Source organism: Rhamphochromis longiceps, linkage group LG18 (assembly GCF_057381845.1).
Source record: "Rhamphochromis longiceps isolate RC_006_pf linkage group LG18, R_longiceps_female_GT1.1, whole genome shotgun sequence".
Classification (NCBI taxonomy): Eukaryota; Metazoa; Chordata; class Actinopteri; order Cichliformes; family Cichlidae; genus Rhamphochromis; species Rhamphochromis longiceps.
Window position 1 is genome coordinate 35788816 of NC_140574.1, and position 23697 is coordinate 35812512.

The following is a 23697-nucleotide window of genomic DNA, read 5'->3' on the forward strand; positions in this document are numbered from 1 at the left end:
AGGTGACTGCTGTCTCCAGGTAAAAACAGGAGGAGTGACACACCTGCTGCTGTCAGACCTGCAGCTAGAGCAGGGCGATATGACCAAAAATATTTATCACTCTATATACATTTGAAAATTTGCGATAACGATATAACTGACGATATAATTGACACTAGACAAAATACTTTACAACTCCACAACTTTATTAGTGCAAAAAACCATCAATGTATTTTCTCTTAAACAAGCAGCTGTTTTTTATTTTATGTGCATTAAAGTTATATAAAAACGTAACAGTGCAAATTCCTCGCTGACAGTTTACCCAAAAGGCATTTCCAGTGGAAACTGGCCGACATATCCTCAGCATAACCATGTAGAATATCCACAAAACCTAAAAAGAGCTTATACACACACAGTACGGTAATATTATGTTGAAGCAGAGTACGTATCACTTCGCGAGGCTCCGCCTACGATAGCCGTAAAGCTCCAACAATCCATCAAGCGGTGCGGCTTCGTAGCTCAGCAAAGTCGTACTGAAACATTTGACAGATTTTCGAGCGCCGTGCACATAAAATCGTTTCGAGGTCAGTAAACACAACCAGAGTTCATACATAAGGCACACGGGATTAGTTACTAACTTAGTTACTTTTTTGAAGAAGTAACTAGTAACTATAAATAATTACTTTTTTCAAAGTAACTTGCCCAACACTGGTTATGTTATCATCAAGACAAAGTAAAAAGAAGAGACTTAATCTCATACAACTGTCTTTAAATCGGAGAATAAAAATAAACAAGATTTTTGGAAATAAGTTTTGGGACTAAACAAACTATAAAGACACAGGAACAATAGGAGCTCTGAGCTGTCTCAGATAAGCAGCAAGCAGGTCAGCCAAGATGAAGGTACTTCACCTCATTTTTCTGGAGGTGACTGCTGTTGTGATTTGGCGTTGTTTAAATAAAATTGAAATAAATGTTTTGATCTGCGTCAGACAAACACAGTCGCCAGTTTGTCCAAGAGACTGTCAGTGAATGACAGGCTTCTGGAGAACACAAAGTTGTGTGGAAAGTCTGACTCTAGACAACCTGACACTAGGGGCTCATGCTCCTTGGGTTGTTTCTTACAGCGGGCATGTTTCCAGATGTGCTCCTCATGCCTTTTCCTTTTGAAAACATCCTCAATTTGCTGTTCCCCCAGCAAATTCTCATTTTCTCATTTCATTTGATCATCTCTTTTGTAGATTATCCAGCCTGCTAATCAAACAAAGCCACTGGAGCAGCAGACGAATCAGAGTCATGCTCAGACCCTGAACAGCACCAATGTTCTTCTCTTCAATCAGGCCAAACTGACCAGTCAGCCCCTGACAGCCGAGCAGCAGCAATTACTACAACAGCAGCAGTCAAACCAGGCCGCTCAGCAACATCAGCAGTTATCACAGCAACCACAGCACCCCATGATGCACCTTCAGCAGCAACAACAGATGATGCAGCTACAACACCACCCACAACAACAGCCACAGGCTGCTCAGCAACAAGGGTTCCCACAGTTGCCTCTACAGCAGCAGCAGTTCCTACAACAGCAGCAGCAGCAACAAATGCACCAACAGCAGATGTTTTCCCAGCAACAGCAGCAGCATGTGTTCTCCCAGCAGCAGCTGCGACCTCAGCAGCCCTTACGGCCTGGACTACAGCAGTTGCAGCAGCAACAGCTGCTGCAACAACAGCTGCAGCAGTTGCAGCAGCAGCAAAGAATGCAGATGTTACAGCAGAATCAACAGCAGATGCACCAACAGCATCTACAACAGCAGCAGCAGCACTTCATGCAACAGCACCATCAGATGCAACAAAAGCAGCATTTGCAGAACCAGCATCAGAACCAGCAGGCCGTGCAGCAGCAGCAGACAGCTATGCTGCAGCCACCGCTCCAGCAGCCTCCTCACGTCTCCCAGCTGTTTGGACACGAGCCGGGCCAAGAAAGTGAGTGAAGTCTTGATTACTGTGGGCTAGGGTCACATTTATACTGCTAGAACTAAAGAAGGCCAGAGTGAAGCTTCCCTCATTGTATTTAAATCATCACATTAAAAAAAAAAAATCATTTTCAACCCAACCATCCACGTTCAGACCTTTTTTCCACACATGGAAAAGTGTGAAAATTAAATGACTGAGAAATTACAACAGAGAAAAAATAATTTTGTTTAGACCTACTGCCCTGTAGGAGTGTGTCTGAATCTGAAGTTACAGTTTAAAAGATCAAAACATTTAAAGGTACGGGAATAATTTATTGTCGTAAAAAGAAATGTCAAACAATTAAGAGCAATGAAAAAGGGATTAGTAGTAATAGTGCAAGAATTTGAATAATTTATGAATATGCTAGATTGTTACGTTTTTAATATCAGTACAGTTGTAAGACTGCTGCAGGGCAATGTGCACGTCCAAAACGTGGGCCTTGAATATGAAAAGTATACACATGTTTTCCAAGTTATAAGAGTTAAAATAGCATTTTGTTCATTTTTGTGACTTAGAATTTCACATCAAAGTTTTCTAAGTGTCTATTGTTGCATCATTGTGTAACACAACTGGGGTGACTGTAGCTCGGGAGGTAGAGCAGGTCATCTACTGATCGGAAGGTTAGTGGTTTGATCCCTGGCTCCCCAGGGTTTGAACAATGTTGTTTGAATTTTAGTTAGTAAACAATTAAAAGCATAGAAGGGAATGCTTGTGTGAATGTGGCATGTAGTATAAAGCGCTCCGGGAGAATAGAAAATCACTATATAAGAATCCGTCCATTTACCACAACTATATACCATTCAGATATTCACTAATTGTTTTTTGGACTTTTAATCATTAAGTTTGTACAGGACAGTTTGGTTTTAGTTTTGTTTGTTTTTTTTTAAAATTTTTACTCAGACTTTTGATTTTTGATGCATCTTTCACAAATTATAGATCCTGATTCATTTCTATGGTAAGAGAAAATTTCAGGTTCTTAAGAGGGGTGAATGGGCTATTTTATTAAATTTATCTTTTTTCAGTTTAATTCAATTCAGTGGAATTTAATTTATATTGTGCAGTTGCTCAAGGCACTTTATATTGTAAAGACCCCACAATAATACAGAGAAAAGACCCAACAGTTAAAGAACACCTTTTAAGCAAGCACTTGGCAACAGTGGGAAGGAAGAACACCGTTTGAACAGGAAGAAATTCTGGCAGAACTAGGCTCAGGGAGGTATCTGCCACGGCTGGGGGTGAGGGGAGAAACCGAAAACAAAAGAGAGCCAGAGTTTACTAAAAATGAATACAAATTCCAGAAAAGTTGGGACTTTCTTTTAATTTGAAACACTTTGAAATCACATGAGCCATTTTTTTTTTTATTCACAACAAAACAAATAACATGACAAATGTTTAAACTGAGAAATTGTACACCTTCATCCAATAAATGATGATTTTGGGTCCTTCGCTCTAGTTAGCGGTGAGCACAGTGCATGTGAAGGGCCTTAAGGTGCACATCTCAGGACTGTGGGAGGAGCTGGAGTACCTGGAAAGAACCCACACAGATTCAGTGGTGGATTCAAACTCGGAACCTTCTTGCTGTGAGGGAACAACTGCTTTGGTACAATCATTGTCTATACCCAAACTTTGGCCCATAAAGTTTTTATTTCGATGTGATGGCTTGAAATGAGCCAAATATAATTTTATTAGGCCCTCAATAAAGTAGCTGCATGCTCTACCAGAAGCTGCTGCAGTCTTCAGGAAATTTAGTACAATGATTTTCCATACTTGCTCTGCTCTCTGCTATAACAACATCTAAATTGCTTAGACTCAGCTAGAGATGCTTCAGGTTCTTTGTGGTGGGCTTGTTTAAGGGCCTGACAGAATGAGTGTCACGTATAATAATGATAATAATTAATAATAGTAATAATTTATATAGCATTCTTCACAGGATAAGAACCACAAAATGCTTCACAATAATATAAAACAGATGTGCAAAAACAACCCAATCGATCATTTAGCACAAATCTAATTAAAGCCAGTCTAAATAAATGAGTCTTTAGCTTTTGTTTAACTCATTCACTGCCATTGACGTCTATAGCCGTCAATGGCAGTGAATGAGTCAATGGGTTTAACTCATTCACTGCCAATGGCTGGCAGTGAATGAGTTAAAAGAATGAATATAATCAAGGCGATGTAAAGATGGAGGCTTCGGGGCCGCCGCTCTAAAAGACTGATTTTGATTAGCCTTTGAGATGATGATGTCAGAGATGTAGGCAGGAGCGTCACGACTCAGAGCTTTGAAAGTCAGTACTAAGATTTTTTTTTTTTAACGAATTCTAAAACGTACTGGAAACCAGTGTAATGAGAATAAAACCAGCTCTCTTTTTCGTGTCTTTGTTAAGAGCTTTGCAGCAGCATTCTCAAACAAAGAAAAAGGCTGTTGCAATAAGCGAGATGAAATAAAAGCATGATTAACTATTTCCAATTCAGATTTAGACAACAGGGTTCATAAATATATATATTTTTTTTAGCTGAAAGAGGCAGTTCCTAATTATCTGTCGAGAGTGTTGCTCTAGGGATATGGTAGACTCAAAAAATAACACTGAGGTACCTGAGGCTCGGCTGAACAGAGGAGCCAAGAGAACCAAGATGCTGTTTGATTACAGATATTTCGCTGTCGGGAGCAATAATTACTGTTTCGGACTTCTCTGAGTTCACCTGCAAGTAAGACTGCCACGATTAGTCGACTAGTCACGATTACGAATCGGCGACGACTAATTTAATAGTCGACGCGTCGTTTGAAGCTTTGTAAGATCCCAAAAGGTGCAGGAATAAGTAGCAGGATTTAAGAGTGTAATAGCGGACTAAAACAGAAGATGGCAGCACTGCATGTCCAGAGATGCAAGCTGGACCCCGAACCCTGAAGAAGAAGCTGTGTGCGGTAGAGCAGGGCGATATGACCAAAAATATTTATCACGATATACATTTGAAAATTTACGATAACGATATAACTGACGATATAATTGACACGAGACAAAATACTTTACAACTCCACAACTTTATTAGTGCAAAAAAAACCATCAATGTATTTTCTCTTAAACAAGCAGCTGCTTTTTATTTACAGTGGGGCAAAAAAGTATTTAGTCAGCCACCGATTGTGCAAGTTCCCCCACCTAAAATGATGACAGAGGTCAGTAATTTGCACCAGAGGTACACTTCAACTGTGAGAGACAGAATGTGAAAAAAAAAAATCCATGAATCCACATGGTAGGATTTGTAAAGAATTTATTCGTAAATCAGGGTGGAAAATAAGTATTTGGTCAATAACAAAAATACAACTCAATACTTTGTAACATAACCTTTGTTGGCAATAACAGAGGTCAAACGTTTACTATAGGTCTTTACCAGGTTTGCACACACAGTAGCTGGTATTTTGGCCCATTCCTCCATGCAGATCTTCTCGAGAGCAGTGATGTTTTGGGGCTGTCGCCGAGCAACACGGACTTTCAACTCCCGCCACAGATTTTCTATGGGGTTGAGGTCTGGAGACTGGCTAGGCCACTCCAGGACTTTCAAATGCTTCTTACGGAGCCACTCCTTTGTTGCCCGGGCGGTGTGTTTTGGATCATTGTCATGTTGGAAGACCCAGCCTCGTTTCATCTTCAAAGTTCTCACTGATGGAAGGAGGTTTTGGCTCAAAATCTCACGATACATGGCCCCATTCATTCTGTCCTTAACACGGATCAGTCGTCCTGTCCCCTTGGCAGAAAAACAGCCCCATAGCATGATGTTTCCACCCCCATGCTTCACAGTAGGTATGGTGTTCTTGGGATGCAACTCAGTATTCTTCTTCCTCCAAACACGACGAGTTGAGATTATACCAAAAAGTTCTACTTTGGTTTCATCTGACCACATGACATTCTCCCAATCCTCTGCTGTATCATCCATGTGCTCTCTGGCAAACTTCAGACGGGCCTGGACATGCACTGGCTTCAGCAGCGGAACACGTCTGGCACTGCGGGATTTGATTCCCTGCCGTTGTAGTGTGTTACTGATGGTGACCTTTGTTACTTTGGTCCCAGCTCTCTGCAGGTCATTCACCAGGTCCCCCCGTGTGGTTCTGGGATCTTTGCTCACCGTTCTCATGATCATTTTGACCCCACGGGATGAGATCTTGCGTGGAGCCCCAGATCGAGGGAGATTATCAGTGGTCTTGTATGTCTTCCATTTTCTGATGATTGCTCCCACAGTTGATTTTTTCACACCAAGCTGCTTGCCTATTGTAGATTCACTCTTCCCAGTCTGGTGCAGGTCTACAATACTTTTCCTGGTGTCCTTCGAAAGCTCTTTGGTCTTGGCCATGGCGGAGTTTGGAGTCTGACTGTTTGAGGCTGTGGACAGGTGTCTTTTATACAGATGATGAGTTCAAACAGGTGCCATTCATACAGGTAATGAGTGGGGGACAGAAAAGCTTCTTACAGAGACGTTACAGGTCTGTGAGAGCCAGAGATTTTCCTTGTTTGAGGTGACCAAATACTTATTTTCCACCCTAATTTACGAATAAATTCTTTACAAATCCTACCATGTGGATTCATGGATTTTTTTTTTTTCCACATTCTGTCTCTCACAGTTGAAGTGTACCTCTGGTGCAAATTACTGACCTCTGTCATCATTTTAAGTGGGGGAACTTGCACAATCGGTGGCTGACTAAATACTTTTTTGCCCCACTGTATGCATTAAAGTTATATAAACTTTAACAGTGCAAATTCCTTGCTGACAGTTTAACCAAAAGGCATTTCCAGTGGAAACTGGCCGACGTATCCTCAGCATAACCATGTATAATATCCACAAAACTTAAAGAGGTTATACACACACAGTACGGTAATATTATGTTGAAGCACAGTACGTATCACTCCGCGAGGCTCCGCCTACGATAGCCGTAATGCTCCGACAATCCATCAAGCGGTGCGGCTTCGTAGCTTAGCAAAGTCGTACTGAAACATTTGACAGATTTTTGAGCGCCGTGTACATAAAATCGTTTCGAGGTCAGTAAACACAACCAGAGTTCATACATAAGGCACACGGGGTTATAAGGGGCTCTGTCGACTTTCAGAAAAATCAAAGGATTGATTTTAAGTGCGCCGTATTTTCCAAACAACACGGTAATAACGACGGCCCGCTAGCATGCTCTACCAAAAATAGTGTTCGGTTGTATCTGACGGACGAAAGCTAAACCAATTCCACACCACTGAAGCTGCAGCATTTTTACAAACCAGTTCTGGTTCATCTGTTTCATTCAACGATCCGCTTTCGCTCTTCTCATTCTGTGTCACCGCCATGCTTTTTTCACCATGTGCGTATGAAAACAAAGGCACTGTGCATGCACGTTTTACCCATATTCTATCGCAATATTTCATTTTCTTATCGTTGCCCAACATTATACTATTACCGTGAACGGTATGAAATGGCCCAGCGCTAGTGTCCGCTTTCATAGCTGTGTCCAAATTTAGTGGCTGCATCCTTCGGAGGCTGCATTTGTAGGCCGATTACGTTACAGCGACGCGGCAAAGCCTGTCCAAATTCGAAGACTCCCCTAAATGCGGCGGAATAATGCGTCCTTCATTTCCCCAGGTTTGAAGAATGGGTCGGGCGTATCCTTCGTGGCCCAACCTATCCCAGAATTCATAGCGCGGTCCAGCCAATTCCAGTTTCCAACAATGGCGGCGGCTACTTAGTTTGAATATTACTCTTATGACTGTTTCTGGGTCACAAAATAAACTTTTGACATATTTTCAGGTGAGAATGTAGCTGTGTAAACTTCAAATATCTGCTCGGTTTATCAAGACACCACATATTTGCAAAAAGTTCTCCGATGTTTTTGGAGACGTCTGTTACAGTACTTCTGGCGCCGCTCCGAGCTGGCAGCCAGTATCAGCAGCTCCGAGCTGACAGTCCTTTTTTCTCTTTAATATATGTTTCTCTGTTGTTTTGTGTTTGTTTTTGTTTCCCCCCACAATGGAGCTCAGAATTCTATCGTGTTCTTTATTACATTTTTACGGCGTCTTTGTCCGGAGAGCGCTCGGAGGTCCGACCTCCCATTGTTTACAGCAGGGATCAGCTGTTAGCCCTTGGAGCCTCCGTTGCCCTGCCTACCGCCGAGCAAGCTAACATCCCCCGCGAGGTGAGGAGGAAGAGACGTAGTTCTTGGGCCGGGACCGGGCGTCGCAGTAAAGTTAGCAGGTACCGGCCAGCGATTCCATCTATTATTATGAGGAATGTGAGATCTCTCCCCAATAAAGTAGACGAACTAGCAGCCCTTACCCGACATCAGAGGAGCTACAGGGAGTGCAGCCTGATGTGCTTCACAGAGTTTATCTATCAAAGAGACGCTATGCTGTAAGGACATTGAGCTGCTAGCAGTTAGCATGAGACCGTACTATCTACCTCGAGAGTTTACACACGTGATTATGATAGCTGTGTATGTCCCGCCCTCTGCTAGCGCTGCAGCAGCCTGTGAGGTCCTGCACACTGTAACCAGCAGACTCCAAACACAGCACCCTCAGGCCCTTTTCCTGATCTCTGGGGACTTTAATCACATCTCCCTGTCCTCCACTTTCCCCACCTTCACCCAGTATGTCACCTGCTACACCAGAGACAATAAAACATTGGACTTATTGTATGCCAACACCAAGGAGGCATACAGCTCATCACCTCTTCCTCCCCTGGGGGGCTCAGATCACAACCTGGTTCATGTCCATCCTGTGTATAAACCTCTGGTACACAGAGAACCAGTAGTGAAACGCACAGTAAGGAAATGGTCGGCAGAGACTGAAGAGGCCCTGAGGGACTGTTTCCGTTCTACTGTGTGGGACAACCTCTGCAGCCCCCTGTAGGATGACCTCAACAGCATCACAGACTGCATTACGGATTACATGAACTTCTGTGTGGACAACACCGTACCCATCAAAAAGGTACGTTGTTTTTCTAACAACAAGCCATGGATAAATCCTGAAATTAAGGCTCTCCTCAAGGAGAAGAAGAGTCTTTAGATCTGCAGACAAACAGGAGCTGAGAGTTGTTCAGAAGAAGCTGAAATGGAAGATAAGGGAAGGAAAACTACAGCAGGAAGATGGAAGAGCAGCTGCAACAGGACAACAGAGGGGTTTGGAACAGCCTGAAGACAATCTCAGGACAAAAACCAACCCCCCAGGCTGCAGGAGACTTGGGGTGGGTGAATGACCTAAATAAATATTTTAATAGGTTTGATCAAACACCCACCCCTCCCACAGCATCGTCCCCCCTGCTGCAATCTCCTTCATCTTCAGGGCCTGCCTGTCCTTCATCTCAGGACTTCACACCTCCCAGCTCCCAGTCATTACACCCACCCCCAGCTTCTGTGGACTCCAACATACACACCCCTCCCCCAAAATCCTCTCTTTCTATCTCAGCACTTCAAGTGAGGAATGAGCTTCGCAAGATCAAGGTGCGGAAGGCTGCAGGTCCAGATGGCCTCAGCTCCAGGCTCCTGAGATGCTGCGCAGATGAACTGTGTGGCATCCTAGGATATCTGTTCAACCTGAGCCTGTCACTGGGGAAAGTATCACAGCTGTGGAAGACCTCCTGTGTGGTACCGGTACCAAAGACCTCCCATCCCAAGGACCCCAGCTGCTACAGGCCGGTAGCCCTGACATCGCATCTGATGAAGACCCTCGAGAGGTTGGTTCTAAACCATCTGCGCCCCCTGGTGAGGTCTTCATTGGATCTGCTACAGTTTGCTTACCAGCCTGGCATCGGGGTGGAGGACGCCATCATCTACCTCCTGCACCGAGCTCTGACTCACCTGGAGAAGCCTGGAAGCACTGTGAGGATCATGTTCTTTGATTTCTCCAGTGCTTTCAACACAATCCAGTCACGACTTCTGAGGGACAAGCTGGAGCTATCAGGAGTGGACGACCACATGTCCCAGTGGATACTGGACTACCTCACAGGACGCCCACAGTATGTGAGGACACAGGGCTGTGTCTCTGACACGCTGGTCTGCAGTACGGGGGCCCCACAGGGAACTGTGCTGGCACCGTTCCTCTTCACCCTCTACACTGCAGACTTCTCCATCAACTCCCCACGCTGCCACCTACAGAAGTTCTCTGACGACTCTGCCATAGTCGCCTCATCACAGGTGAGGACGACTCAGAGTACAGACAGTGGACTCTGGACTTTGTGGACTGGTGTCAGCAGAACCACCTGCTGATCAACGCCGGGAAAACCAAGGAGTTGGTGGTGGACTTCCAGAGACGCAGACCCACCACACTGACAGCGGTGAACATCCAGGGAGTGGACATTGAGATAGTGGACTCTCATAGGTACCTGGGTGTTCACCTGAATAATAAACTGGACTGCAGCCACAACACTGATGCTCTTTACAGGAAGGGTCAGAGCAGACTCTACCTGCTGAGGTGGCTGAGGTCATTTGGAGTCCAGGGAGCGCTTTTAAAGACCTTCTATGACTCTGTGGTGGCATCTGTCATTTTTTACAGTGTTGTATGTTGGAGCAGCAGTTTATCAGTAGCTGAGAGGAAGAGGCTGGATAACCACATCAGGAAGGCCAGCTCTGTTCTGGGATGCACCTGGACCCAGTGCAGGTGGTGGGAGACAGAAGGACTTTGGCCAAAATAACATCTCTGATGGACAGTCTCCCAGCCCATGCATGTAAATGTTGCTGAACTGCAGAGCTGCTTCAGTGTCAGACTGATGCATCCTCGATGCATGAAGGAGCGTTTCTGCAGGTCCTTCCTCCCTGCAGCTGTCAGACTGTACAATCAGACCTGCTCCCAACAAACATAGATGTTCACATCAGCGCTGTAACTGCAAAAAGTTAACCGATTCGCACTACAACCTGGTTTGCCTCTTATCTGTAGTTATTTTTATTTAATTTAATAACTGTACAGTACTCTGTATATAGTAACCATTGTCCTCAATGTAAATATGTAAGAAAAATTGTGTATGTTTCTGCTCTGTGTCCTGCGTACTGTTTGTTTGTATATGTGTCTTTTTGGCTGCTGTTACAACCAAATTTCCCCTTGTGGGACAATTAAAGGATTATTCTATTCTATTCTTACCCACCAGCTCGATAGCTAGCTGGGGTTCGAGGCTCACTAGAGCCGGCGAGAACACCGGACTCCCGGCACATCGTTTTCAAACCCCCCGCGGTCTTTCGCTACTCAGGTTAAACATGATATATAAGTCACTCAGATAATTTAAAAATGTTATTGTTTGGCTTTTTTCAGTGTTTTATTTGTTCCTCAGTAAATTGGTTTGACTGAGATTAAAGTTATAGTTTTCACACAGCTGAATAAACGTCAAAGAGAGAACTGATAAAACAGAAGTGTGAGATGGTCGAGAGTTTACTCCAGTGTGCTGTTATATTTTAAAATGTTTTTTAAATTTTTTTTTAAATATTTTTAAACCTGAGACAATCTGCAAATTTCATTAAAATTTAATAAACTATCATCTTGTCTTTATTTTTAGTTAGCACAGACCTTAAACACTTCAAGCTGTAAGCTAATGATAGTTAAATAAGAGCAGATGCTGCTGGTGCAATAAGCTGTACATTTTACATCCAGTGGATGATGATCTGATTAGTCGACTAAAAATAATTGGTGACTAGTGACTATCAAAATAATAGTTTGTGGCGGCCCTACCTGCAAGCCACTGTTCAGTGGAAGCTAAACAAAGCATTTAAAAAGAACAACTTTTGAAGCTGAATATTATCAGCATAGAAGTGATAAACAAATCAGGGAACTGACTAATTATAAGTCCTAGAGGTGTACAGGAGAAAAAGAATAGGTCCAAGAACTGAACCCTTTGGTACCCCACTAGTCAGGTTCTTACAGTGTGACATAAACTGATTTGCAAAAATGCTACAAGATCTGTTGGAAAGTTATGACTGAAACCACTGCAAAGCCAGACCGGACACATCGACTACATCCCGGAGCCTGTTCATCAGGCTGGTAGGGTCGACGGTTTCAAAGTCCAGCAAAACCATAACTGTGACTATGTCGCTTTAAGTAATGTGGTTTCCTTTGAGTGGCATCCAGACTGAAATTTGTCATACATCTCATGTTTTTCTAAAAAAGCCCCAAGTTAATGTGAAACTCCTTTTTTCAGAATTGTAGACAATAACGGGAGCTTGGAGATGGACCTATAATTCTTAAATTCTGTTGGGTCCAAACTGCTCTTTTTTAATATCGGGAAAAACAACAGCATGCTTAAAGGGCCGAGGGACCACACCTGTTAAAACAGAGGCATATCTCTACAGTGAGGAGCCAATAGCAGAGAGAGCTTTTTTTAAACAGCCCAGCAGGTAGTATGTCATTTGGACAAGTCGTGATTTTCATTTTATCCAACAGAGGTGAAAGGTCATGTATAGTCATTGGGTTAAACACTAATAGGTGGTGTAATGGCCACACAGAAACTGATGTGCTGCTGTGCTCACAGTCAGCAGCAGCACAGGTCGAAGACGGGAGAAAGAGTCAGCTCTGATGGCTGAGAGGACAGCAGCTGTTTTCACCACCTATCTTTCCAACATAGGAGACTCCAAGTAATACAGGGTGACTGATTATCTGTTGCTGGCTTGATATTGTTTTGTGTTATTGCGTGACTTGTGCTTTAATGGGTGAGTTTAGATCACAGAATGCACTGAAACACAGTCACACAAAGTCTGTGTGACCACAAACTGAACCTGTCCAAGTCTTTTAAGTCTAATTAAGAAAATAAGCACACCTGCTGATTGAGATGATGAATTTCTATAGAAGGCTGGGTCTCTGGTAACTGCAGGATTGAAACTGCTGTCAGTCCTGCACTCTCTTCAGTCTGTGATTCAGTGACAGTAATTTCTTTCTTTCCGCAGTCCCACAGGATGGCTTCCTCCTGGGCTGTGTGTTTGGTATTGCCGACTATCCAGAACAGATGGCTGACAAACAGCTCCTTGCTACATGGAAGAGGGTAAGTCACTGAGAGAGAGTATGAGTACCCAAGTAGGGTGAAAGACAGGAAACAATGCTGAGCATCAGACAGATCAGTGTTTGTTTACCGATCTCCTTCGTCAGGTCATTCAGGCGTGTGGAGGCTCAGTTGATCCAACCCTAACCAGCCGCTGCACACATCTGCTGTGTGAAAGTCAGGTCAGCAGCATGTACGTACAGGTAAGGATGTCTCCCATGAGAACAGACACAGTTTATGGAGTGTGGAATCCCAGTATGACTATCATAAATGTTTTCGTACTCATTCATTATTAGGGATGGGTATCGTTTAGGTTTTATCCGATACCAGTACCAAACTGGTACTTTTGAAATGGTGCCGGTGCTTAAAGAATGGAGAACACAAACTTTGTCCAAAAACCTCTCATGTTCAGCTGTTTTTTTTGTGAAAAGATAACAATGTTAGCCTTTTCTGCAGCTATGGGGCATATATGGTATCACTCTTGGCTGGAAGCAGTGCTTAAACAATGGAAAAAACACAAACTTTGTCCAAAAACCTCTCATGTTTAACTGTTTTCCACTTTTCTTTGGTCATTTTAGCCTTTTTGGCCAGGGTGAAGGGAGTATCTGCCATCAAACAAGAAGATAGCTGCATGTAACTACGACGGTGTTTGCTAGTTCACCTTACATGCATTCATGTAATAGCGTGGTTAGCCTACTCAGCGTAAATTACACACGAACAACATTAAGCTACTCACGCAGAGAAGAACGGCTGCTGCTGCATCATCATCCTCATCATTTCTGCTACACTGGCAGGGCTACGGCTACACCCGCAGTAGATGTGCTCGGTGTGAGGTCTCGCAGCAAGCTATCAAATAGGGTGGATTTCTCGGCTTTTAAAAAAAAACGCTATGCGTCGCCAGGTGTTTCATCACATTCGAGGTGTTACCTCCTTTGCACAGTATCAGCTTAAAGCACTTGTTGCTGCTGAGTTTGCATCTTTTGCTGTGAAGTACAGCCAGACTTTGACCGCTTCGCCTTGGGCATTTTTAATCTGTAGCTCTGCTCTAAAAGAACGTACGTACCTGGGCCCGCCTACTACGCTTACAAAGGTAAAATGATTGGCTAGAATCCAAAGTGTATCACGTCTCAGGGGGGAAAAAAAGCACCAAAATAAAGCACTGAAATGTGCGCTGCTTTTCGGTCTGGTTACTACCGTTTATGTCAGAACCGGTGCGATACCGGTACCCATCCCTAATCATTATTGGCCTTTAACTGGAGTGCAACATTTAGTATCACCTAATTGATACTTTATTGCGATGGAATGAGACAAACCCTTGAATGGGACCGATATTACCCGCTGTCTCCTCAGAGTATAGAGGATAAATACTGAACTTCTGCTGGTTGAAATTGAACCAAAAGCACGTTTCCTCTTCCAGGCACTCAGAGAGGGGAAACGCTGTGTAACTGCCCACTGGCTCAACACTGTGCTGAAGAAGAAGAGGATGGTTCCTCCTCACCGGACGTTACATGTGCCATTTGCCTTCCCTCCTGGAGCCAAACCCTGTTCTCAGCATGTACGTCTGCCGTTTCTTTTAACAGTAGTTTTTCTACAGTCTTTGTACTTGGTGAACTTAATGAACTTCAAAATACTGCACTCCAATTGGCAGGAAGCATTTCTGCTTGTCAGATCTTTACTCCAGCTCTCTGTTGCCGTCTTTCCTCAGATCATATCAGTGACGGGTTTTATGGATGCTGACAGAGATGATCTAAAACTGATGGCCTACCTGGCTGGTGCCAGATACACCGGATATCTTTGTCGCAGTAACACTGTCCTCATTTGCAAAGAGTAAGAGTTGGGGTCGGGTAGATGAGTTCCTCTTTGGGTATTCTTTTGTACTGCACGCAGTATATCCATAGAACTCAAACTATACAAGAACTATCTTACTTTTGGTTTTATGTCGTTCTTGGAGTGTACTCCTCCTCATTTGTATGTGTGAAGGACTCAGCCTATCTTCAAGCTTCTCTTTATCCTAAGTGTTAACCTTTTTTAGTCAGATCAGATGCTTTGTTTTGTTAATCCAGCATTTTCACTCTTTTATTTCCCAACTTTGTTGCAACTTGTTTGAAATGTCTCATTTTCTTTTAAACATTTTTCAGTTGAACCTTCTTGTGTGAAGGTTGAACGTTCAGTTTGCTTGAGAACCTTCACTTCTCAAGCACACTGTCAGTTTTATGGTTGTCTTGCTAATATCACTTTAGACCCAGTGGGCTTAAATATGAGAAGGCCAAGGAGTGGAAGATCCCTTGTGTGAATGCCCAGTGGCTGTGTGATATACTGCTGGGCAACTTTGAAGCACTGAGACAAATCCAGCACAGCCGATACTCCATCTACACACATCCTGAACCACTGGTGCCTAACCCACAGCTGGTCCAGAACCTGCTTGGTATGTACGCCGTCACTGGAGTTGTTACGTAGTGAGCAATTACATGAAGATATTACCCAATATCTCTTACTTGCCACACACTCTCTCCTGTGGGGTATGCTTAGTTAGTCTAACCTGACTGGAGCCACACAGCTCTGGTTTTGTGTGGCTTGATTTTGGTTCGTCAGGAGAGTGAAGAGCTTTTGATGTTTTATCACTTGGAATGGCCACACTTTAAGATACTGTCGTGATTACCTTGTGCATTTCTCTGTAGCCGCTTGGAGAACACCAATCAAAGTCTCTTCTGAAGCTTTGGCGGTGAGTTTTTGTGTCACAGTGTTCTTCACATTCTTTTGTTTGGAATGTCGAGAAGCTCCGTAACCCCTCTCTCAGCCTGCTCTGAATCCTCTGCTCCAGACAGTTTTCCGACTCTTGGATTGACATAACGTCACACATTTCTAGCTTTAACCACAACACCTCACACACCTCTTCAGTTGTTGGGGGCAGTTATTCACAGGAAAATATCTGTGTGAGAGTGATTTGTTTTTTAGTGCGTTTGTCCTTAAAAAGTTGAATCAGTCATAGAAGAGAGAGAAGCAACAGAGGAACAGTGTACCGGCTCGTCTGATTGTGCTTTTGTGGCGTCTGTTTGGTGTTTAGAGCCTCCAGCTGCTGCAGAAGCAGAAGATCAGCGACTCAGCAAACCCACCTGCAAACAAGAAGGCCAGGTCGGTATAGCAGGTTAGGGACTAGCCTGTCACTCCTCTGCACGAGAACAGAGTTGGACCACACACCCTCCAGACTGCCATGTTCTAATGATACTTTGCATTTCTGTCTCTGAAGACTGGAAGAGATCCAGTCCCCGAGTAAGAAGCTTCCTCCAGAGTCCACTCCTCGGGTCATGTTCACAGGCTTTGAGCCTATGCAAGTACAGCAGTACACCAAGGTGAAAGCAGCCTTCCCACGCTCAAACATTTAGTGTGTTGTTAGACTGAAGCTCAGATTAGTGAGAACGCTGAAGTTACTCTCAAAGCACATCTGCAGCCTCAGCTGCTATTTGAATGTGTCCCCTTTCCTCCTGCAGAGGTTACATGCTTTAGGTGGTGAGCTTGCAGACAGCAGTCAGAAAGTCACTCACCTTGTGGCCAGTAAGGTGACTCGCACCGTCAAGTTCCTCACTGCCATGTCGGTGGTCAAACACATAGTCACCCCAGAGTGGCTGGAGGAAAGCTGGAGGAGTCAGAAGTTTGTGGGTATGTTTGCGTCCCACCCCTCCTTTTTCTTATCTAACTGTGTTTTGTAGAGATCAAAGTGGAACTGAAATTGGTCTTGTGCTGCGGTTTTACCTGTATATGTTTCGTTAACGGGAGCAAACCTGTTGTGTGTGTTACAGACGAGCAGAGTTGCACTCTGAGGGACGCAGAAGCGGAGGTGTTGTTTGGCTTCAGCCTGGAGGAGTCGCTAAAGAGAGCCCAAAGTGCACCTCTCTTTAAGGTCCTCTGACAACATAACTGCTGTGTTCAACCAAAAACCGTCTTTTTCTTGATGCCAGTTAAAGAATTCAGAAGTAGGGCTGTGCCATGTGACCAAAATCATATCCTGATAACAATATATGTTCTGGGAACCCGACTTGTGTGAAGTGTTTTCAGCTGGGCGTCCTGTACCTGGAGTCAAGTGTTTTGACCGATGCATGAAACTATATTTTTAGATATAAGTTGTAACGGCCGCTGTTTTCTTTGTATTTCTTACATGCGGCGCTGCGGGGAAAAGCGTTTGAGTCTAAGGTTTATTTTGAGCACCTGACGGCTCTTTTTTTATTGCTTCTCAGCTCTCTCCATCCTCTTTCACGTGATTCTTGCATTAGAAGAGGTTTGTTGTGTTTGAGTCTGAGGTGGACCGGTTTGCAGCATAATTTGCATAGTACAGTTTTCTGGTCCGTGTCAGAGTTTGTATAACCAAACCATGTCCATGCTACAGCCCCTCGTTTAGGAATAAGGTCCTTGATTTGTTTTGACTGGTCTGTTTGGAGCCAGTTGTTCCTGCCTCCTCTTCACTGGCCATGCTGGGATTCTCTGTGCCCCGATGAACAAATATTGCTGTAAACAGTGTGCTTTGCAACACCATGAAACAAACGATAGCGTATAATTTGAAACGACAGATGTTTTCATATCTGATGTATTTCATCATATTGCACAGCCCTATTCAGAAGTGCTAAACTCATTTTACCTTTTTGTTCAACTATTAAAAAGTCACTCGTGCTGATGATCACACAACAACATTTAAATATATTAGGCCTTTATATATAGTGGGTCAGTTGACTGAACTAGTATATTTAAACTGAGCTGGACTAACTGGAAACCAGTGTACTAATTGTTCTGATGATTAACGGTTGAGTCTCTTTTTGCGTTTCCTGTGACACGGTGATGCAGGGGAAGTACTTCTACCTCACACCAGGGATCTGTCCAAGCCTCAGCACAATGAAGTCCATTCTGGAGAGCGCCGGAGGAAAGCTGCTGACCAAGCAGCCCTCATACAGAAAGATCATGGAGCACAATCAGAATAAGGTGCTGAAAGTTGCTGCAACTCTTTCATGTCTCTAGGCACTCGTAAATGTCCACAGAGGTGGTGGGTTCTTGTGACAATATGGCAGAAACCTGGGAGGAGTGTAGCTTTTATTTCATGTATTTTCATTTCAGCACAAAATAAAACAGACATGTGTTTGACAGAAGTCTTTTATTACAGTTTTTCTCTATAAATCAGTAACCACATGTTGGCATTTGGTTGCAGAACCTTCCGGAGATCATATTAATTTCCTGCGACAATGACCTTCACCTCTGTAGGGAATACTTCTTGAAAAACATTGGTAAGATGCTCTCCCAGGGCCCACTTGTATTTATCCTCATTTTATTTTTTTTACAGAGTGTCTTCATAAAGTTGACATTGTGTTTCATTTGCACTCTTGTGGTCTCTGTTTTCCAGATGTCCACAATGCTGAGTTCATTCTGACTGGAGTTCTCACCCAGAAACTTGACTATGAATCATATCCTTTACAGTCTCACAGCAACTAGTTTAGTTTGCTGACATGTTGTATGGCTGAATGATACTTTCAGTCTTTAAACCCAAAATGATCCCAAATTAAAGCTGTAGAGTTGTTCTTCCAGGCAGGGATCATGCAGTCAGTGGGAAACAAACGCATTAGTCACATGTCCTCTTCACTGCAGTGTGGACTAAACACACTATTGGGAGATTTGTGGATTCATCACTCATGATGAATCCACAGTGATGAATCTAATAAGTCTGCCTGAGATTGCACAGGTCTTCACTTACTGTCATGTTATCTATGAACTAATGCACACATGCCAATCGTTTGGCATCAACAAAAGTACGCAATAGGGGTATTTTCCAAAGCGGCCTGGAGCCCCTCCCCTGTAATACTAATGTGGATGTTATTACCAGATAGAGGCCAGAACTGCAGCTGCGTTTGAGCCCATGGAGAAATGTTTTGCTGTGTGATGTAGAGTGACCGGATGGTGGTGTTACTGTGTTCAGTCAGTTTCCTTGACAGTCACACATATAAGTTCACTTGATGACGCAGCAGTGAAGCATAAAGAAGAGGACGCGGGACAGAATGAGGACGACCGTGTGTACAGTCCAGCCACACTGACTTTTCTATGTTTTTATTTCTGTGCAGATGTCTCCAGTCTTTTTGTAGCCTTTTGTTACCTGTTTGAGACGAATTAAATGGATGTTATTTTTGTGAAATAATTGTTTAAATTATGGAGGATGAAACTTTGTTTTCTGTTGTTGAGAATAGGATGTGTAAAGCTTCAGCTCACAAATGCTGCTTTTTGGAATAAAAACTACACTTTGATTGTGAAAAATGCTTTCAGCTTCATACCTGATCAAGAAAACTGTTAATAACTAAAGTAAAACATTAGCTTTTTAGATAAAGTTAATGTCTGTGCATGTGCAATAAAGCCTCATAGCAGAGTATGCTAAATTCACAATTCAAGCAGTCACGCAGTAAAAGATGGACATGTTGAGAACAAAAGGTCTGTTGACTTCTCATGTTTTTGAGGGTTTCAACGCTTTCTCGATGTTATTCCTCCCAGGTTTAAACGGATAATTCCTGATAGAATTAATTTAATTAACTGCTAATGAGGGTCTGGGGTAGTTACTGGTGAAGTTCTAATTGCTGGCTGTCAGACAGACAGCCTGAGATCATGTGGGTGGAAGTGAGACGTGCGGCGTCGCCTGCGGTGCTGTCCTCAAAAACGACAGACTGAATTAGACACAGCCTGAGCCAAGGTCATGTACTACATATTCCACGTGCGGGTGCCAGTAGCACTGCTCGATGTGTATTTACATGAACGTGAGATTTGATGTTTCATGGCTGACCGTGCAGAATCATGGCTGAACTGCACAGAGATTCATGTTGCTGTATTGAAAAAGAGCCATCATACACACTTGGCGTGTCACTGAATACACCAATAAGCCTGACTAAAGCTGTGGGTGCAGGCATTCCTGAGACTGAGCGCAGACACAGCAGCAGATACATTAGGTACTGGAAGTGTTTGAGATGAATTCAGATTTAACCACAGCAATGGTGCTTTGTATTGTAAAGATCCCACAGTATTGGAGAGAAAACAAGCAATCAGAGCAAATACTGTTAAAAGTTCTGCCAGAGGTTTCTCACTCAGCACTTTTAACGAAAACACAGCGTAACCACCTCTTCATGGTTCAATTGTGATGCTTGTGTTCAATGTAGGATCTTTTGGCGTTGGCACTTTGTCCATTCTGAAGCTACGCAGCCAGCTTTTGCTCTCGATGCCAATTATTGAGCCTTATGTGCCCATGATTCTTTCACAGGTTCAGTGGTTGTTCTTCCCTTAACTTAATGTTGTCTTCTAAGAAGGCTCTAAAAAATGAAAGCATCGACCTGTAATATTTACTGTTGAAACGTTAGGGTCAGAAAGCCCTGTACAGCTGCAGCGGGAGATGACATCGGGCTGATGGAAAGCATGAAGATGATGAAGCAACCAAAGACTGCTAATTGGACAAAATGAGGTGTGAAAAAAGAGAAACCATACGCCAAGAATGTGATTGAAAGCTGATCTACGGGACACAGAGTATAGTGATATCTGTTAAACTGCAGTACATTACAGTGGGCATCGGCAGTTTTGGACACAACAATGTGTCCGCCTTAAAAACAGCCGACTCCCTCTGATATGTTGGTTCAATCCTGCTGCCTGTGTGTTGTTGAGAATGACATCATCAGATAAATGAAGAAATCCAAAAGAAGTAAGAACATCTCAGAGTACAGCGAATACACACAGACACACACACACAGTATTTGGGCAATCCTAATTAATTCCAATTAAAGATGCAAAAAAAAAAAGCCACATCTTTGATTAAGCAGCAGTTGGGCTCCTTGTTGGTTTGCGATGTCCTCCTCTGACACAGCCCAGTTATGGGGAGAAGGAAGGACACAGAAACTGTTGTAATTAATACAGAAATGCTTCATGTGAGATATTTCTAATTAGTCCCCAGTTCCTCCCTCTGTTGGCTCAGACACACTTTGGTTTGCCTGTTCCACAGGATGCAAAGGAATTACAGACTAATTACACAGAGACGGGCGTTGGGATTCATCGGGCCCTGCAAATTAACATATGAGCTAATTAGCATACGATGGAACTAATGACTAATAATGTAACCAATTACATGGGCTGGGCCATCTCATTCTACTTTTGGAGAAAATTATGCTTGGAGGGGAATGCATTGTTTTACTCACAGACGAAGACGAGAACAGGAAAAGGTTGGTTTTACAGTCAGGTTTCCATGTTCACTGTGCAGCAGCCTCAGTGCCCTGCTCAGGGGCTGCTAGATATAATTGGAGGTGGTGATGAATGCTAGTATTTTAAGCAACAGCTTTGCAGGCTCAAATAGTACTGAGAAACTAGCACATTTGATCAAATGTAGGTTTTTCAGCAATAGGGCAGAAAAATAAAATTACATGACCAAAAAAACAAAGCCATATAAGAAGAAAACAGACAAACGAATACAATGTAAATGATATGTTTAGTGGATCTCAGAGTAGTGAATGTTTTTAACTGCTTGTGTCCACAAGTGGTGACAGGATTGTTTCATCTATTGAATTACAGGCTCTCTGGTACCCAATCCAGGTGGTTCTTAGGTTGGTCTGCCTGGTCTTAGAGTCCTGTATCCTGCTCTATGTCATGGTTGGCTCTGGGTTTTTTGTCCCAGCATTTTGAGTTTGGTGAGCATCAGTGTTGTGGCTGCAGTCCAGTTTATTATTCAGGTGAACACCCAGGTACCTATGAGAGTCCACTATCTCAATGTCCACTCCCTGGATGTTCACCGCTGTCAGTGTGGTGGGTCTGCGTCTCCGGAAGTCCACCACCAACTCCTTGGTTTTCCCGGCGTTGATCAGCAGGTGGTTCTGCTGACACCAGTCCACAAAGTCCAGAGTCCACTGTCTGTACTCTGAGTCGTCCTCACCTGTGATGAGGCGACTATGGCAGAGTCGTCAGAGAACTTCTGTAGGTGGCAGCGTGGGGAGTTGATGGAGAAGTCTGCAGTGTAGAGGGTGAAGAGGAACGGTGCCAGCACAGTTCCCTGTGGGGCCCCCGTACTGCAGACCAGCGTGTCAGAGACACAGCCCTGTGTCCTCACATACTGTGGGCGTCCTGTGAGGTAGTCCAGTATCCACTGGGACATGTGGTCGTCCACTCCTGATAGCTCCAGCTTGTCCCTCAGAAGTCGTGGTTAGGGGTGGGTTTTGATTATCGATTTATCGATTCTAGCTTGGATAACGTGATATCGATTCATTAAAATCCTGAATCGATTTTTAAATATAAATTTATTTTGTCCTCAGGTTAAACCTCACAAAATTTCAACAACCACCAAACAGCTAAAACAGTAAATGAGAGCAGGAGCACGGATTCTGCACTAAGACGTGAACAAAAAAAGCGTGGACCCGCCGACGGATCAGAATCAGTGAGCTGAGCTTTCTCACCCGACGGCACGGACACGGCCGGGGCTGAAAGCCGACAGCTCGCTGATTCTGATCCGTCGGCGGGTCCACGCTTTGTGTTTACGTCCTCTTTGCGCTGATTCTGAAGCTGCAGGTTTTATCTCTCTCCAATATTGACTGAACCAGCAGCAAAAGAAGATCCAAACTACGCTTCACATTTCGCTTCACGCAAACATGAATTCCCTCTGACTTTTCCTGTTTTGCTTCCACCAGGATAAAATCACACTTCATGCACAGCTCTCTCTCTCTCTCTGTACTTCAAGAACAGTTTCCCGTCTAAAAATCTGTTTTCTTCATTATTCGCTTGCTTATTACGCACAAGTTTACCGTTGTTTACAGCCTGTGGGCCGCTGTGTTTTCCTTTTACTTACTTCCAACAAGAAAGCCTCATTTCTGCCGTTCAACAGGCTACTGAACAAATTTTAAAAAACTTTTTAAAATTTGCAAAACGCTTGGCTGTGTCTGTTACGACCCCCTCTGCTGGGCGACAGGAGGGGAGTAACATACACAAGCCCCCACATGAAAACTGAGTAAAATAAAAGGGTTTATTGCAAACTTTAAACAGAAAACCAACAGGACTGTTCAACAGACCACTGGGCAAACAATTGCCTTTTATACCCACAGGTGCACACAATCAGCCAGTCATTTCCTTTTGGAGTGTCATGGGATCTCCAGGCAGCCAATCGTCCGCGTGGTCTGGCACACTGCAATCTGCATAGAAGAGGGCTGGCACGGGTCTCCCAGCAACCAATCATCCGCGAGTCATAGCACACTTGGATTTGCATGAACAAAAAAAAGGCAGTCTCAGTCCCTCCAAGGCCCAGGGCCGTAACAGTGTCTCTAATAAAACCTCTGTAACTTTGCTCTGCTTCACTTCAGCAACATCAGGTAATGTTCATGTTGTATGTTCACCAGTATGATAATGATCAAGCAGTAGATTCAGCTGACGTGGTTTTATTAACCGGCAGAGCAGCAGCGCTCGGATTCAAGAGCCGAATGCCGCATACACCACTCAAACATATACAGACCTACACGGAGGTACGGCAAGCGGATTAGGACAAAATACGAAACTGACAGGAGGTTATCTACACCCCCCTTCTTTAGTACATCCCTAACCAGATATAAAGTTTAATGCATGCTAAATAATAATAATCACAGCATTAAAGGTCACATATGCTGGTCCTTAGGAACATTTAAATTTGCAAACCAAATGATCGCCCCCACAGTTAGTACAGTTAGTGATATGCTGTGTTTCAGACCTGTCTCCTTGCATTTT

The 23697-nt window shown here is 43.7% G+C and overlaps 1 protein-coding gene across 2 annotated transcripts in view; it reads left to right on the top strand.

Moving 5' to 3' along the window:
- paxip1 (PAX interacting (with transcription-activation domain) protein 1) overlaps positions 1-19259 on the top strand; it is a 31277-nt gene extending 12018 nt beyond the window's left edge. Inside the window, exons 9-23 of one of the 2 annotated variants that reach the window (XM_085388198.1) lie at positions 1317-1953; positions 12872-12966; positions 13071-13166; positions 14381-14518; positions 14669-14790; positions 15204-15388; positions 15642-15685; positions 16028-16095; positions 16211-16313; positions 16452-16620; positions 16761-16861; positions 17797-17931; positions 18155-18230; positions 18347-18406; positions 18938-19259. In XM_085388198.1, coding sequence (XP_085244324.1) covers positions 1317-1953; positions 12872-12966; positions 13071-13166; positions 14381-14518; positions 14669-14790; positions 15204-15388; positions 15642-15685; positions 16028-16095; positions 16211-16313; positions 16452-16620; positions 16761-16861; positions 17797-17931; positions 18155-18230; positions 18347-18406; positions 18938-18954 — 2046 coding nt within the window. In that variant the 3' untranslated portion in view covers positions 18955-19259. Of the gene's footprint in view, positions 1-1217; positions 1954-12871; positions 12967-13070; positions 13167-14380; positions 14519-14668; positions 14791-15203; positions 15389-15641; positions 15686-16027; positions 16096-16210; positions 16314-16451; positions 16621-16760; positions 16862-17796; positions 17932-18154; positions 18231-18346; positions 18407-18937 lie in introns of both variants that reach the window. The other variant, XM_085388197.1, reaches the window with a different exon arrangement.
- The last annotated feature ends 4438 nt before the right edge of the window (positions 19260-23697 follow it).